This window comes from Diachasmimorpha longicaudata, chromosome 10 (assembly GCF_034640455.1).
Source record: "Diachasmimorpha longicaudata isolate KC_UGA_2023 chromosome 10, iyDiaLong2, whole genome shotgun sequence".
NCBI lineage: Eukaryota > Metazoa > Arthropoda > Insecta > Hymenoptera > Braconidae > Diachasmimorpha > Diachasmimorpha longicaudata.
Window position 1 is genome coordinate 5,704,442 of NC_087234.1, and position 16,514 is coordinate 5,720,955.

General features: G+C 38.6%; 2 protein-coding genes across 10 annotated transcripts in view; one reads left to right on the forward strand and one right to left on the reverse strand.

Moving 5' to 3' along the window:
• The first annotated feature begins 1,594 nt into the window (after nt 1-1,594).
• LOC135166519 (paired box protein Pax-3-B-like) lies at nt 1,595-8,782 on the forward strand. Its single transcript, XM_064128811.1, has 5 exons — nt 1,595-1,849; nt 3,374-3,512; nt 3,668-3,963; nt 5,921-6,367; nt 6,960-8,782. Exons 1-5 carry the CDS (start codon nt 1,792-1,794, stop codon nt 7,610-7,612), a joined length of 1,593 nt encoding a protein of 530 aa, XP_063984881.1. The 5' UTR covers nt 1,595-1,791; the 3' UTR covers nt 7,613-8,782.
• A 215-nt stretch (nt 8,783-8,997) lies between these two features.
• LOC135166509 (potassium voltage-gated channel subfamily H member 6) overlaps nt 8,998-16,514 on the reverse strand; it is a 52,380-nt gene continuing 44,863 nt past the window's right edge. For 6 of the 9 annotated variants that reach the window (XM_064128783.1, XM_064128776.1, XM_064128777.1 and 3 more), the window contains 6 exons: nt 16,284-16,408; nt 14,932-15,027; nt 14,449-14,610; nt 13,578-13,917; nt 12,020-12,286; nt 8,998-11,885 (listed from right to left, as the gene is read on the reverse strand). In XM_064128783.1, the coding sequence (XP_063984853.1) occupies nt 11,531-11,885; nt 12,020-12,286; nt 13,578-13,917; nt 14,449-14,610; nt 14,932-15,027; nt 16,284-16,408 (1,345 nt within the window). In that variant the 3' untranslated portion in view covers nt 8,998-11,530. Of the gene's footprint in view, nt 11,886-12,019; nt 12,287-12,330; nt 13,398-13,577; nt 13,918-14,448; nt 14,611-14,931; nt 15,028-16,283; nt 16,409-16,514 lie in introns of those variants that run through there. The other 3 variants (XM_064128781.1, XM_064128782.1, XM_064128784.1) reach the window with 3 other exon arrangements.

Genomic DNA, 16,514 nt, shown 5'->3' on the forward strand with positions numbered 1-16,514 from the left:
TGATTGAAAAGACAGCAAAATCAATGCACGGCATATTCACCAACAGAAAGGAAAAAGTAGCATGAAGACATTAAACTGAGTTTGTTTGGTATCCTCTCTCGCGGCGGGTGTGCCCCATTGGTTCTCCAATCTCGGGTAAAAGTAACGCCGAGTTAACCCAAGCCGTCGGGGGGCACCTTCCGTTTCGCGTCTTCTGGTACCATCAACAGGCCCCAGGAAGCTCACGGAATAATTTGGGTCCGTATGTTACAGTTGATCTTCTCATTTTTTTTTTTCAACTGCCTAGGGTCTCACTAAATTGCGCTGTTTTGACTGATTTCACGGGGTGACACGCACAGCTCGAGACTTCATGAAGACGCACAAACACAGACGATAATAAACATTGATCATAGTGGGCGAAAATGTCAGGTCCGAATTTTTCAGGTTTTTTAAAACAGAAATTGCTCTATAGATTTCTTTATACTCTCCACCTTTTTCGTTTTTGGATCTCGGAAGCTCTCGGAAGGCCAGCGGAGTGAGGTGTCTCCTCATTCGGTTTGGAACGAATTACGTAAATTGGAGTTATGGACGGGTGTGACAGTTCGAGGAGGTTCATTCATTCGGCGGTACTGGAGTTTGTAAATATTTGCATGGAGTGGAAAAATTTGTAATAAATTACGGTACCCGTACGCGGAAACACTTTTCTAGGAATAATCATAGGACTAGCGCGGAAAAAAAAATTTCTAACATCTGAGGAATTGCGATTCTTTCAAATCCTCGTTTTGTTCAACGATTGCATTTACGGAGACTTCCAAAATCGAATGGAAAAACATTCCGTGATTATATTTTATGTTTAAAATTCATTCCGGAAGTTCACGAAATGAATAAATAGAAAACATAAAATCTATTTCTGCTAACACTTTGAATATTAAAAATTTGATTGTTTTCTACGATTGAAAATTGATATAAATTATTGGTCCGAAAATTTCGTGTTTTGCGAACTTGTAATCTTCGAATAATCTCAAAAATCATCGTGGAAAATAAATTATTTATTTTTTTCGACTGCAGGAAATTCCAACGATTCAATATTGATATCCAAAAACAAAATGGAATAATTTTAAACCGCATGTACTCGCCTTTAAATTCCCCCATTCTCTGAATTTCAAAAAAACCTGCAAGGGCCATTCAAATAATTACCCGTAAAGAAATCATCGTCGTCATACCCCGAAAATTCAGGTGTCACCCACCACCCGAGGTCCTAAAAATCCTGAAGATAGTAATGGAGTTGCAGGTGAGTCCATAAACCCCTGCGATAAAGCAAAAACCGATCGTCAACGGAAAAACTGAGGAGAACCGAAAACGTCAATGGGCGTGTCGTCAGCAAAGCTGTTACACTCACTGGGATATTCCCTGATTGGTCAGTACCTTGCGCAGGTAAAGGCGTAGTATGGCTCTACTCCCCACCACTTGGCGGGCATTTCGAATGAGAAGAAGGTATCTCGACTGCTCCCTGCAGCATCCTGATGGTGGAATTTCCCTGGAAGGCGGAGCTTCAAGGTTGGTTAGCTACCGGCGACGAGGAGCGAGGAACTTCAGTCGGGATCGCCAAGTCGGAACATCATCATCCTGTTGAGCTTAGTCCAGAGCAACATTCAGTTACTCGTGGCGGCACCGAGGCTTGTGCTTTTTTTTTTCTTCAATTACCAGTGATTTTTGTGAAACATTTTGATAGTTCTATTCAGTGATCCGAAGGATTATTTTCAGTTGGTGGATGGTGTGAAGTGGTTTGGTGGAGTTCTTGGACTACGTGACATGACGATCACCACCAACTTCCCAATGATGCGCCCTTATGCCGGATATCCCTTCCAGGGTGAGCGATTTTTTATGGTTATTTCTCGTCGACTTCGCTTTCAGATTGTCTTAAGGATTTTTTTTGCAATTAAAATTCACGAATAGTCCCGACTTTGGTGTGAATTTTAGAAAATTTTTAAGAGAATCGATGGTGAGGACGCGGCTGACTGTCAGAAGAGATGTGACCGTTATTTTTCACTAGCGAGTCAATAAGAAATTTATGAATTTCATAGAGATGTTGGGGCACTTGTAAATTTATATGCTCAGGTACTCGCCTGACATTCAGATAAATTTGCATGTTATTCAGGTATTGTTTAGTGTATGAGAAATATCCACAAATAAATGGGTGAAGTCCATGCGTTGATTGTGGGGATTTCATTTGATTGATTAGAACGAATTTACGTGAAAATCAAGAACATTTTGTGATCGAAATATCTGGAGAAATTGTGGGGCGAAAGGGGGCGAAAAGGGTTTCCCAATCTATCTCGCTGGAGGGACCGGAAAATTTATATTAATGAGACAGACCATAAATTTATGGGCTGTTCATCATCGGGCGGTCCTTCACTACCTGAAATTTTCCGGGTGGAATGGCTATTTTCAGTCTTCACATTTCGCCACACATGACGTCTCATTTAAAATTGAATACAACATTGATTTATCACTAACAAAAATATAGTAATCTTGCAAAATACTGCATTTTAGAAAACTTTAGAATATTGTTCCGACGTTAGGAAAAGAGCGACGTTAGGACTTCTCGAATTGAATGAAAAGTTATAATCAGATAAATTGTACACATTTTCTGAAGTTTAAGAGGGAAATAATGTGGAGTCAAGCACGAGGGACTAGACTTCTTCTAATGCTCATAAATGAAAGATCGAAAAAGGCGCAAAACTGGAATTGAGTCGGAAATAGAGTCGTCAAAATTTTTTTCAAGGGACGCCCCCGAAAAAAATACATTTTAACGCAAATTCAGCGTTAAATTACCACCTCTGGGGTACAATTGTCCCTTGAACAGCGTTAAATGTCCTTTGGGGCCTTCGGTAACTGAGGTAAAGTTATTCTTTGAAATATTCGGATATACCTGAGGCCAGGCGTGCGGCCAGAGTAACGGATTCGCCTTTACCAGGGGGTACATATTTTATTGCACCTCATAATTCAATATTTTTCGTCGACTTGTCCCCCCCCCCTCCACCCATTATGCGCGCAATAGTTCTTCCCATTTCCCAGAATTGTCAAAAAAATTTACAGCAATTTTTCGCTCTCATATATTACGCATTTCTCAATGGTGGGCGCGTTTAATTGACATTTAAAAACTAATGAAAATTGGAGTGAAATTAATAGCCCGTGAAGAAGTTGAGAAGTAAAATTGGCTTGGGGTTACAATCATAATTGGTCGGTCGTTAAGCCGTCGGATAACCGTCGACTTTATCAAATCTCAGTAATAACTGTTTCAACTTTATTCGGAATCGTAAAACAGCGGACCCAGTGTAATCAATGACATTGTAATTTTTTATTCGTTATCACTCAATTTTTTTTTCTCCAGATCTTTCATCGATCCCAGGTCAAGGACGTGTCAATCAGCTGGGAGGGATCTTCATCAATGGTCGTCCATTGCCGAATAGTGTTCGCCATCAGATTATTATGATGTCTCATCAGAACATTCGACCTTGCGAAATTTCCAGGTGATATTTGTTCATGTGGAATTTAACCATAAGAAACTCAACACAAGATTTTTTTTTTCTGCGGAAAATTTCTACATAATTTTCTAAATTCCGTAGCAATTAATCCCCCTCCCCCCACGTAAATTAATTACATTGGAATTACCAATGATTTACAGAAAACTGCGAGTATCTCACGGATGTGTATCAAAAATTCTGAATCGTTACCAAGAAACAGGGAGTATTCGTCCTGGTGTAATCGGCGGTAGTAAACCACGAACAGCAACACCAGAGATAGCAAGTCGTATCGAAGCATACAAACGTGAAAATCCAAGGATATTTCACTGGGATGTGCGAGACAGGCTCATCAAAGAAGGTATGTGCGACCGTACGACATTGCCAAGTGCATCGGTTATATCGAGACTGATTAGGGGAAAGGACTGCGAGGACGATGCTACTGCAAAACTTGCCGACGGTGAGTGGCATATTAGTTTCAAGTAGAGTTGCAAAATGACCGTCATTTTTCAGAACCATAAACGTGAGGATAAACCAAAACGATGAGCACGTGATGTACAATTAGACCTTTTTTTTTTATCGACTGAAGTGCCATTGGGGTACCTTTGGTTCCTGGCAGCTTTGAATTGCGCGCTATAAATGTCAACCAATAAGAAATAAGTGGGAAAGAACTTCGATAGATTCGATTCGATTCGAGATTTGGATTTTGTACTTTTTGAGATGGTATTTTATGGGGTTTGAACGGTTGAACTGTCTATGACGTACGTAAAAATCGATTGTATTTGTAAATCGATCAGAAAATGATCGATTTTCGCATTATTATTTTCGATAGTTCGAGAATACCGCATTTTTCTGACACTAGTATGAGTAGGCACTTGACAAAATGAATAAAATAAATAAAATTAAAAATGACCTGACACATCGTGAGCATCTCCTTTTTATAATAGAAGAAATGTTAGTGAATTAAACGATTGCGGGCGAAATTGTTGGGTTCCGATGAGAATTCCGAGGGGTAGGGGAGGGATGTTGAACGGTAGCTCTTGGTCGAGTCTGTAATTTTCTTCGCCGCCTCACCGTGGGGAGCCCTATGAGCATCACACACGGCGTTATGATTAATACCGTCTTCTGCATCAATTTTTATTCGCAGATAAAAAAAAATCTATCGCTCTTGGAAAGGGATGCTCTCTATCGTCAATTTTTTTTTTGCTATTTACGAATTGCAAGTTGACCGGGTGGGGTGTGTCAGTGTTTGCGTGAAAAATTTTCCACTCAAAGTCGATATATTTTCTCTCATAAATTTTTCGTTACCCACGTTGTGAATGACTAGTCGGCGTGAGATCAAAGAGACTCGTGGGTCACTGTAAGTTGATAGGCAGCCAACGGGGGTCGATTGTGTGGCGGTGGATTTTTGTTTTTTTTTTCCTCCTCGGTTGGACGATATATTGTTTCACTCTGACACCTTGTGGTCATTCTATATACGCGAGAATGAATGAATGGATGGAGAAAGAAAAATGAGAAGAAAGGATCTCAAGTTATTTTGACGAATTCAAAGTTATCCCGTCCCGAAAGAAAAAAAAAATTAAATTAGACGATGAAGAAAAAAAATTAAAACTTGAAACTGGAGCTCATTAGTAAAATTAGAATTCATTGAAGGGACCTCGGCATATTTTGAAAATTCAAACCTTTGTGAATAAATGATTTAAAAAAAAAGAAAATGCTGGACCGGGAATAGTCGCGTGTCGAATGAGCATTTAGTAACGGAGAAGAGCGTCCCGACGTCAAGGCGTCGTCGCCCGATTAGGTGCGCATTCTGTCGTGACGTCTTCGCATGAAAAACCTCTCATCGCAACTGAGATGCCACCCCCTAATTGGCCAATGGCATTTATTAAAGTACGTGGGTAAAAAAAATCTATTTTCAGTGTATACGCGGAGAAAAAAATTGAAAGAAAATTATCACCAGTCAGATAATGACTAGGACGTGTTCCTAAACCGTGCAATGTACCCTGCTGACAATCGAAAAAATTCCTAGGGGACATTGGTTATTATTCAAATTTTTTATATAATTTCTTCCAAAGGGAGAATAATTTTCACGGAACTAGTTTGATTAAAATTCACTGATATCGGTCCCTACGGTCTTTCGAGGGGTATAAAATATTAAAATAAAAAAATCGCAGTGAAAAAACATTCACGGAAAATATTTCTTCGCGAGTTTCGAAGTCATTTTTGTTGGACTTGTCTCTTCGTGTGAGAGAAATCGCTTGTTGATCATTTGTGCGCATTTTCTGTGGCAAAAGGAACCACCGAAGAGCTTAGAGTGGCAGTTGGCATATCACAGCAACTCAAACAATTAAAAACATGCAAAATTGAAAAAAAACTCACTCAATTTTCACCCCTTACTGCCACCTCCCCTCTTTCAGGGAAAACATCGGAGTCGGACGCAGATAGTGAGCCAGGAGTAGTCCTGAAACGCAAGCAACGAAGAAGTCGCACAACATTCACCGCCCTGCAACTCGACGAACTGGAGAAGGCATTCGAGAGGACCCACTATCCGGACATCTACACGCGTGAAGAGCTGGCCCAGAGGACGAGATTAACTGAGAACAGGATTCAAGTGTGGTTTAGTAATCGTCGAGCACGACTGAGGAAGCAGACTTCCTCGGCATCTACATCGGGCTACTACGGCCCAGTGCCTTACCCTCCAGCCACCGCAGCCACCTCATACGTTCTCCATCCATCGACCAGTGGACACTCGCACGTAGCTACAGCTGCAGCAGCCGCAGCGAGTCTACCCGCACCTAGTCACTCCATGCATCTGCAATCGCTGGGGCAGACCATTTCTGAGACTGCTTTCACTTCTGGCCAAGGTTTGTACAGTTGCTAATTTCTCGCCATTTTTTACGCCTTTTCAATCTCACTCCTTTGGTGTACCTGTCCTCAACAAAAGAAATCCAAAAAATATATATAATATAAAGCTTCTATTTGAAAATAATTTTTTAAATAAATTTTCGAGTGAAAAACAAAATCAAATTGATAAAAAAATCAAAGGTTATTTTTGGTGAAAAGGGTCCGGAGAACCCTTGGATGCGTTTTGGGGAGATTAAAATGCATCCAAGGATTATTTCTCAATACCATAACTCGTCCCCCCCCTCCAAAAATTGAGAAACTGATGAATTAAAGGTTAGACCAAACTTATTCAGCGGATATCGTCATCATACGCGTTAACTGCAGTCAACAATAATAAGAAAATGGCCGGGGCCATTACTGTATTCCATAATTTTTCATATGAGTCGTTCTGTACTCACAGTGATGCAAATCTGTCCCTTTCTGACCCATTGCTCCACCATCAACGTATCAATGATACTTTTTGGTGGTCTAATTACTTCTCGCATCTGAATTTATCTATTGTTTTCTTGAAGAGCTTCTATAACTTTAGAATATCAACAATTTCTCCACCAGATTTGTACGGTGCGTCTCATCACACAGCCGTACCCCACCAGCTAGCAGCGGCAATGGCCGAGTCAAATCGTCTCCCCCCAGCAATTCCCCCCAGTGCCCCCTATGAACCCAAATTCGAACCCAAGTACGAAATCCCCGCCTCTTATCCGCCCACAAGTCTTTTTCCCCCAGTCACTGCTGTCCCGATAAGCCACCACGTGACTCATCATCAAGTATCACCACCAGTTACCGTCCCTTCAACGACTTATCAACAACCCGGCCATCATCAACTTCCCCCAACGCCAAATTCACTGGTCACGATGATGGGGCCAAACTCTGGTAACTCTAATCCACCCACTGATCAGTTGACTCCCAGTGAATTGTCCATTGGCTCGGCATCACCGATTCATCATCCCGGTCACCATATGCATGCCCAGGGACACCAGCAAGGTGTTCAGGGTAATCAGGATAACCAATCAACGCCATCTTGGAATCTGTCAATTCCAAGTGGGTCTAGAGTGGGATTGCCTCCCACACCACCCACTAGCCTTCCACAAACACAAACTCATACCTCTGGTAATCATCATCAGGGCTTTGGACACTATACCACTGGTGGATTTCAACAGTCGGCTAGGCCGACACCTACGCATCAACCGTTCTACGGCTGGTACTGAAGAATCGCAGGTTGTCAGGTTGACGTTGCAGGTGAAGAAAATTACGGGCGAACTCATACGGGGAAAATACGATTTTGTTGGGGTGAAAAGAAATATTTAATGCATTTTTCAAAATAAAAAAAATCTGACTTTAAAAATTGTAAACGACTCCTAACGTTTCAAAATCGGTAATTTAATTATTGTGAATCGAAAAATCGGTTTGACGAATCGCCCTGGAAACAGCACTGAGCTTAACCGGGTGATGACTTGGACATTCGAAAAATGCGACCGATATTATGAAAATTGTTTAAAAGATTATTGATCTGATTGTAAAATTATTGTATATTCAAACTTTTCTGATTGATCCATTCAAATTTCCTCGAAAATGTGATTTCTAAAAAAATTTGTAAATGAAAAAGTAATAGAAGTTGTATATATTGATTACGAAAAGTAGTATTTGCTCTGTAGGCACTAGACTAATTATTAATGAATCTACTATCACTAATTTTTTAATTTGAATTTATATCTCCTTTGGTTATGTGATGATAACCCGATGAGGTAACTTTTCTATCACGATGTACATATATTTAATTAAGTTTCTTTTAATGATTGGAAGAATTAACGAAGTTGTTTGTACGTATGAAAATTTGGAGTGTGTAAGTATTGATCCTCTCTGCGACATTAGTATTAAGTGGGAATTATTGGTATCGGTAAATTTGACATTTATGGATACGTAGTTGAATTATCAATAGATAATTAAGTTTTATTAATGAATGAATTGGTACTCTGTTCGTTTCTGAAGTTCGTGTCGAATGGAAATTTAACCAAAAAATTAAAAGATTTTTTCGCGACGCGATTTATAGATCAATATCGTAATATTAGTCATCAATAATTGGATAATTTTTTAGTATTATTGGTATGCAGTATAGACATGTGCAGTGTAATTATGTTAATGATGAAAAATAAAATACTATAGTGTAATGAATGAGTTACCTTCTGTTAACGTTCAGCTTAATGATTGCCTGAAACAAGAAAAAGGATAAGGATAATTCGAGGATAATCGGACAAGGATATATAGGATATTCAGAAAATACACCCAAATTTCCAATCGCCCATAAGGAAAAATTAATATTGAAAACAAATCTCGACTTGACCCAAAGTGTACAAAAAAATATATAAAGTCTATGTCCCACATACATGTGTTATATATTTTTATCCTATACATTTTGAAAATATATAGAATCGGTCAAAATGATATATTTGTTTATAAAAGACATTTTTCCATAAGGACGACTGTTTTAGAAATAAAAAAATATCCCAAAAATCATCGAATTAACGCGCCGGTCCTCCCACACCTCCAGTCAAAAGGAAAAAAATAGGATAAGTGATAACTGAATAAGAAATAATTCCTACTTTTGTCATCTATTGACATTCTTTTTTTTAATATTAATGTATGTGTTACAAATCAGTGCGTTCTTCGCGTAATCGTACAATCCAATATTAACCTTGGGGAGAGAACCTGCTCATTATATACAATAATCTCGGTCTTAACGTGATAGTTTGCGAAAAAACGCGAATAATTCGTTATCCATTTTGTTTTATGTTTATGTGAATATTTCATTTCTTTTGTCATTTAATAATTAAAGTTATTTATTATACATTGAAACGAGCAATCACCGTGATCCTTCGCATTGTCTGTCTCCATCCAGTTCGAGAGATCATTTACGGGCGATTAAAAAAAAACACTTGGATAATTTCAATTACAATTGTCTCAGCCTCAGTAATGACAAACTATCACGGTGATGTCTCATGACACAGCCTCGGCAAAGACGAACAAAATACGTTCGCACGAATGCGTCCAGCTCAGGACTTTCGTTAAATTTCTCAATGATTTTTGTCTCTTCGTTTGCAAAATTAAGCTTTTATCACATGTGTTTTTTTAATGAATAATTTCATCCTTCCTTACAAGTGATTGAGTACAGCTTTATTATTCAAAGTGGCTAATGCAAATTTCCCCTCTCAAAGAGAATAAAAACAGAAATGAGTTTCATTTTTTGAATGAATGAGGACGAGATTCGATTCATAACAAGATATCTAAACCTAACATTATATTGTTTCACTAGTAACGATAAGAAGAGAGAGAATTAATATTCAATCATTTGAAAAGAAAATTTTTTTTTTTCATTGAAGTGAACTGAGGTAATGGTGATAAACCAGAAAGGTCTAATATTCTCATCAGCGTATTATCGTGACAAAAAATTTGTAAATAAAAATTTCGACGTACATTTTAAAATCCTCGAACCAGACTACATGAGCATCTACGGAATAACAGTGCGACGTTAATTAAAATTATTTAATATAGATTTTCTCTAGAGTTTATCATCTGAAATTCCACTAATTACACTAGTGTCATTGTGATTGTTATAGATCATTATTATTTTCTTAATCCCATTCATTCATTGAAAGCCTTCTGCAATAATCGCACACGATTACTCAATAGTATTTCATGTCATTCACGACACAAAAGAAAAGACAAACCCGAAGTATTATGCAGACTAATTATTATCGAATGTTGGTGCGGACAAAATCATCGTCTAATGAAAATACTGAGCAAATTATTCAAATTTAACCAACGGATAGGAAAGCTACTGGCAATGTTCTCACTCTCTCCTTTCTATTTTTACATTTCATAACTGACATTATTACCGTATGGTAATCAACGGTTATGAAATAATTCTAGGATTTCTTTCATTATTTTGTGATTTAAAAAAAGCATGAAGAGGAACAATACTTTGGGAGACGAAATAGTGAGGATTATCGTCTAAACGAAGGGCACGTGATATCATGCCATATCAGTAATTATAATATAGAGTATAATCCGCTTAATTTTCCTTCATGCAACCGTGATTGGTATAAAATCTCATAAGACGTTAACTTAATATTCTGTTTTCATGACGATGCATTGAATAATCGTTGAATGTAACTACTAAATTCTTTATCAAACTCACAACTTCTTCCGCTCATCGCCTCCATTAATCAGTTAACCCGCATTTCCTCAGTTTCACGATATGTCGTTCTGTCATATTCTTGTTCTGTTACAATCATTTCTCATCGTAAGCGTCATTCTGGGGCTCTCGAATTCCCCTGTAAGATATCATCACCTCTGTTGAGCTCTGCGTACACAGTAATGAACCAGGATGGACGATGTTTAGCGGTCAATGGGAAGTCTCCATTTTTTAATAAAAAAAATTATAAGTTATGACCTATAAAAAAATTAAAACGATTGATTCGGAATGGAAAGTTATGATTTTTTATGTGACCGTGGCCGTGGTCTCTCTCAAGTCTCCCCAAATACCTGTCCACGATCTATCTGGCATTTTTTATTTAGCCCGACTATGTAAGTGTTTCGGGCTGTTTTTCAAAAATATAATTTCAATAAAAAAAAACATCAAAATTATGTTTTTTTCCCCGTAATTAGAAAGAACGCCGATTTCTGAATAATTCATTCAATCGACGCCGTTAAGAATATCGTCCATCCCCAGTAATGAAAGCTTTCATCAGCGTAAAATCTTAGTTGTCATTCTCTCTGTCAGACTGATATCGTAACGCCACTTGTCAAACGACCTCATACTTTCAGACCCAGCACAGCCTCTTCGGGGCCCCCACTCAGCATCACAAAATCATTTGAAATTATAAAATTTCCCCTACGTTCCATTCATTTGAATGTAAAAACGTGGACGTGTAATAACGTGTCTTTTTATGCGCAATTGCCATAATATTAACATATAGATGATGGAGAGCCCAAAGGGGCTAATTACAAGCACAGCCAAAATATTTATATAACGTGTGAACGTTGTAGTCTGTTAATGACCATTATTGAATCTGTTCCCACAAATTCACTGCAAAATTATATCATCATTGATGAATAAATCATGTGTTTTAACTACCGTGATCTTGATCGAGTTCGTCTAATGATTCCAATCGTGCTATTGGCGCTTCTGTCAATGTAAACTCCCATGATATGTCCTCACTGGTTTGTCTGGTGGTCTCAGTTCGCGGGGCTGGAATATCTGGTGTTTGTTGTGTCCTAATGTCTGGCTTTGGTATCGTCGCACTGCCACTGTAATCCAGATTTGTGCTACGATGGGACTGGGAGGGACTTAGCTCTTTCTTTTGCTCACTACTGCGGGGACGTTGAATCGCTGCTGTGGGACGTGTCTCGACGCTTGATACTGCACAAGTACTCCAGGGATCGTCGGACTCTGGTTCTGAACGTTTATTGAACGAGCTGTAGCTGAAAAATACCAGGGGTGAAGTGTATCAATTTACATGACGAGTTTGTCAACAATATCTCGAAATCCAAGAAAGAAAAGTATTTGGAAATAGTTGCTTATCCACCTATTTGCATAAATAAATAGTCTTCCTTACCCAGTCCTGAATTCACCCCGTCTCAAAGCAGCTGGTTGACTATGCCATCCGTACAACTGTGGCTGATGATGATGATGATGTGATTGCGAAGTCGTTGGTGGTCCCGTAAGATCAACCGGTTGACTCTGTGATCGGGTTGGTGCTGTTCTACTAGCAGCACCATTGAGGGCACTCTGCAGGGCAGTGGCAAGGGCTGATGTATCAGATGTTACTGTTAATCGTGATGTACCTGACGATGTTGATGTTGGATCTCTGCTAGATGGTGGCCTAATTTTTACACCACATAGTATCATTTTTTCGATTGATTTTTAGGGTGAAAATTGATAAATTTGTGCTAGGTAAGAGTAATTTCATCGGGTCAACCGATGCTAGGTTTGTTCATTAATAGTCTTTTTTAAATTTCAGTCAACAATATATACGAAGCACCGCATAGCCAGTTACTCGAGCAAGCCGGTGACTTTATTTACAGTGGTGGTGGATGCGTCGCTAAGTTAGGTTAACATTTCTCTATTAAATTGAATAAAATTATAATTATTCGATGGCGTCATGTGACTTAATTTAACTGCTATTGGCCTCTTTTGGTTCATGCACTGAAGGTCACTGTTAAGATATCCTTTCATTTGTACATTATGTGAAATTTAATCATGCATGAACCATCTTGGCTTTCATTCAAGGAGACGTTGAAGTACGGAAGGTAGTAATCAACGATAATCATTCATTAACGTCATCTCCTCAAAAGAAATATCATTCCAGTCGATTGTGCAGAAAGAGACAGTGAAATTATAGTTCCCCAGAATTGCCCAGGAATTTGAAGAGGATCACTATGAAGAGCAGAACAGAACTCAAGCATAAAAAATCGTAAGATTCACGAACTACAAGGATTCATTGTACAAGATGCTTCATTATCTTTCGCCCCCCAAGAGCAGACATTATAGGGTACATTTCTGACACTTATGGAGTGGCTTCAACCGCAAAATTTCCTAGTGATGGTCCATGAACTACGATGGTAAACGTGCCTGTCAGTAAGGAATTACCACGGAGTACGTGGAGTTTAATTCGTGAGGGAATTTGCGATTTTTCTAGAACCCCGGGAATCCTCTAAAGTCGCACCATAAGCGACAACAAACGCCCCTATAATCTCTGCCAAGAACAGTGTAAAGTGATAAGTGAGAGTAAACACATGGCGCCATCTTAAAAAAAAAAAGCCCCAAACAAAATTTCATAACAATATATCTTTAATTCCTCTCAAATGTTCTTTTATTCTCGTCAATTGTCTTTTGTTTTTTCTTAATATCGTCACCTTCGGTATTTGTCCAACTTTTCCAAAACAAAACGCGCCGAAATCAAATGCAACTGATCCAGGGATTTGGAAAGAAAGCTATTTTCGCCGAATAACGATGATGGGAACAAAAAAAAGAATAAACATGGATTACTTTGGGTCTCACTGTGTTTTGGGTTGCGCAATAATATGCAGATTTAAAGTAACATTAGATGTTAAACATTGATATCACGTGAAGACAGAGAAAGTAATGCTGATAAAGTTGATGTTAACACTCACCGAAAAAGACTGTGAGACGCACTCGACTGTATTTTTGTCCCATTTCCATTGGCTGATGAGGCTGCTGGTATCGATGATGATTGTGGCTCACTGGCTGATCTTTGTGCCAGTGCTGGTGCACGATTTGTCCTTGGTCCTGTTGTTGCAGCTGGCGCTGTGCCAGGCATCATTTCGGTGCTGGAGCTCTCCTTGGATGTGTCTAGTGTTTGCTGCAGCAATGCCAATATGAGTCTTATGTCACTTGCCATTGTGCGCTCTAAGGATGACACTTGTTTTGACAAGTCATCTAGTCTAGTGGTTAGTTCTTCCAGTGGCCGGCCGGGCCCACTTTGAAAGTCTCCTGTTGAATTCAATATTCTTTAGTACATGCAATCACCTGTCGTCCCTTCTTGTCTCAATTGACAACATGATTGGTCAGGTGAGAGAGTATTCCTTCAAAGATGAATAAATAAGCAAGAAGAATGAAGAAATAAACCGAGAGAGACTCCACGCTGATCCCTAGCTGGTCCAATAACGAAAACGATTGATAAATGATCTTAAGCAAAAAATATATCCAATAGAAATTTCCCAAGCGATTTTTTTATGAATTTGAACACAAATGAAGGACCAAACACCCAAAGTTTCGACGATAAAATAATACTTAATGGATTAACGTAAAAGAACCGCCATAATGAAAGAACTAACGAACCAAATACGGAGCAAAACTTTGGAGGACTGCGAACAGAAAATGGTTTCCAATGGCAAAATTAAGATTGAAAAAAATATTCCAATTTTATCCAGTGGCCTTGGGTGACAGAAGAAATTCAACTGATCCCCTGCTGATTAATCTAATCATCAATCCGACAAATGTTCAAACGTGAGTGATAATTACCATTGGATGAAGGATGCAACAGCTGTTGCTGCTGTTGCGATGGTGATGGTATTGTATAATGACTTGATGAATTTGATGTTGGTTGAATCAACCCATGACTAGCCATACTACTCTCAACCACCGCGGAACTACGTCTCGCTGGTCTCACCAATGTCGTAGTAGCTTAAAACACAAATATACCCTTTAATACCACTGAAAAATTCCATGAACCAAGAAAATGTCTCCTACATCCTACCAAAATGCCGCATTATTTCTTTAGCTTCACTATACCACAATGGTTAGTTACTATTTCTTCAAGCGATTGTACATTCCAGTTTAACTTCCATGCAGCAACCAGTGCGATTGGGAATGATGGTATTGAAATATTCGCGGTGTTAGTGCTGATATCATACAGGGGGTGACACAGTGCATTTTTCTTAGTCCCTCAATTGTTGTCTTCAGTTTTTTTTTTGTCTTAATTTCTTCTTTATTTCAAATACTCACCCTGTTTAGCTAGATAGTCGTGACTCGTCAGCGGCTGTAGATGAATCTTCTGCTGACGTAGATCCGGTATACTGCGCTTGAGATGGGTTAGCATGCCTGAACAACCAGGTGTGAATAAGGCGTTAAACTTACGTTTATGAAGGTGATACCCAAAAACCATTTCTGTTTCTCTTTTTTTTTTAATTTTTAATGGCCATGAATTTGGGGAGGGGAGCAATGAAAATCATAAAGAGTCAGAGGAACGAAGGAAATGCCACACATTCAAAGCGCAAGTACTTTCCAATTATTGTATTTTTTACGAGGGGAATTCTGTTTTCATTATCAAGTCTCGTTAGTCGTAAATGTCATTTAAATGAGAGTATTGTATAACTTGGGGGACCGGGGTGGATTGATTTCATGAATATTCATTAATTTTAAAGGTTGAGTAACACGGCATTAGGTTTTCCAATACTATTCAATTTTTTAATGGAAAGACAAATTTATTCCCAAGTCTTTTCACAGGAAGAAATAGAACAAAAAATTCATGCAAGTACTAAATTCTCCGGTAAAGCATGCGGGTCATCATATTTTTATATCCAAACTAGAAATTATTAAAACCCAATCGATAGCGATTCGTTGAAGGTCAAATAAAGCTGTTCACATAGAAGAATAACCATAACGAATGGGAAGACGAGAAAAAAATCGTCTCAGTACGTTTAATTCCGTAATGTCTGATGCACTAGGGTTATCGTGCAAGGAGCTGCATTCAGGTTTCAACCCTGTGGTGTCAATTGCTTTTTATTTATGTCCTGACAATTAGCAAAGCTGCACTGATAGAATGATTCATTTATGGGAATAAATGAACTCCAATGGGATTCTATAACTATCAGCAAAGGATAGAGATGAATAAATATTCGTTAGTAGATAACGAGTGATTTACTTGAATGGCGAAAGTCAAGTTAAACAAAGCTCCTCAAATATATATTCGTTGATTACTAACGAATGATAATTTAGCCAGGCCAAACAGACCATAACTTACAAGCAAAATCCATTCGTTAACAATAACTCATCGATTCTATCAGTGCGAACATCCGGTCATTGAAGATTAATCCACCAGTGAAACGATAAAGTGTTCGAGAAATATTTCAAAATATTCAACAATCGAAATTCACTTGAACGATTCTACCGTGTCACCGCGGGTGTTCAATGTGTCATCACAGAGTTGAAACGCAAATTAATACTGCAACTTTCGATCCCAACTCCAAAACAATCATTTTAACTGAGATAACCATAACGTCGAGTTGAAAAAAAAACGAAGGGTTTAATTATAGAAAAAGGAACGAATATTAAAATAGGTTTATGCTTTCTCTCACCGGTTATTGAGTTCAATGTGGAGCTCCTTTGCTTTGGTTCCTCGAACTCGAGATTGAGCGGTGTGACATCTTGACCTGCTTTGTCGGTGCTGAACTCAAGAATACCGTGGCCACTTGCTTTATCACTAATTTGAATAATCACACTCGTTAATTATTTAGAAAATATCAAGTGATGTTAGAGAAAAATTGAGACAGCATTTATTTCCAAGGGAACGATTGACGAGGGGAAAG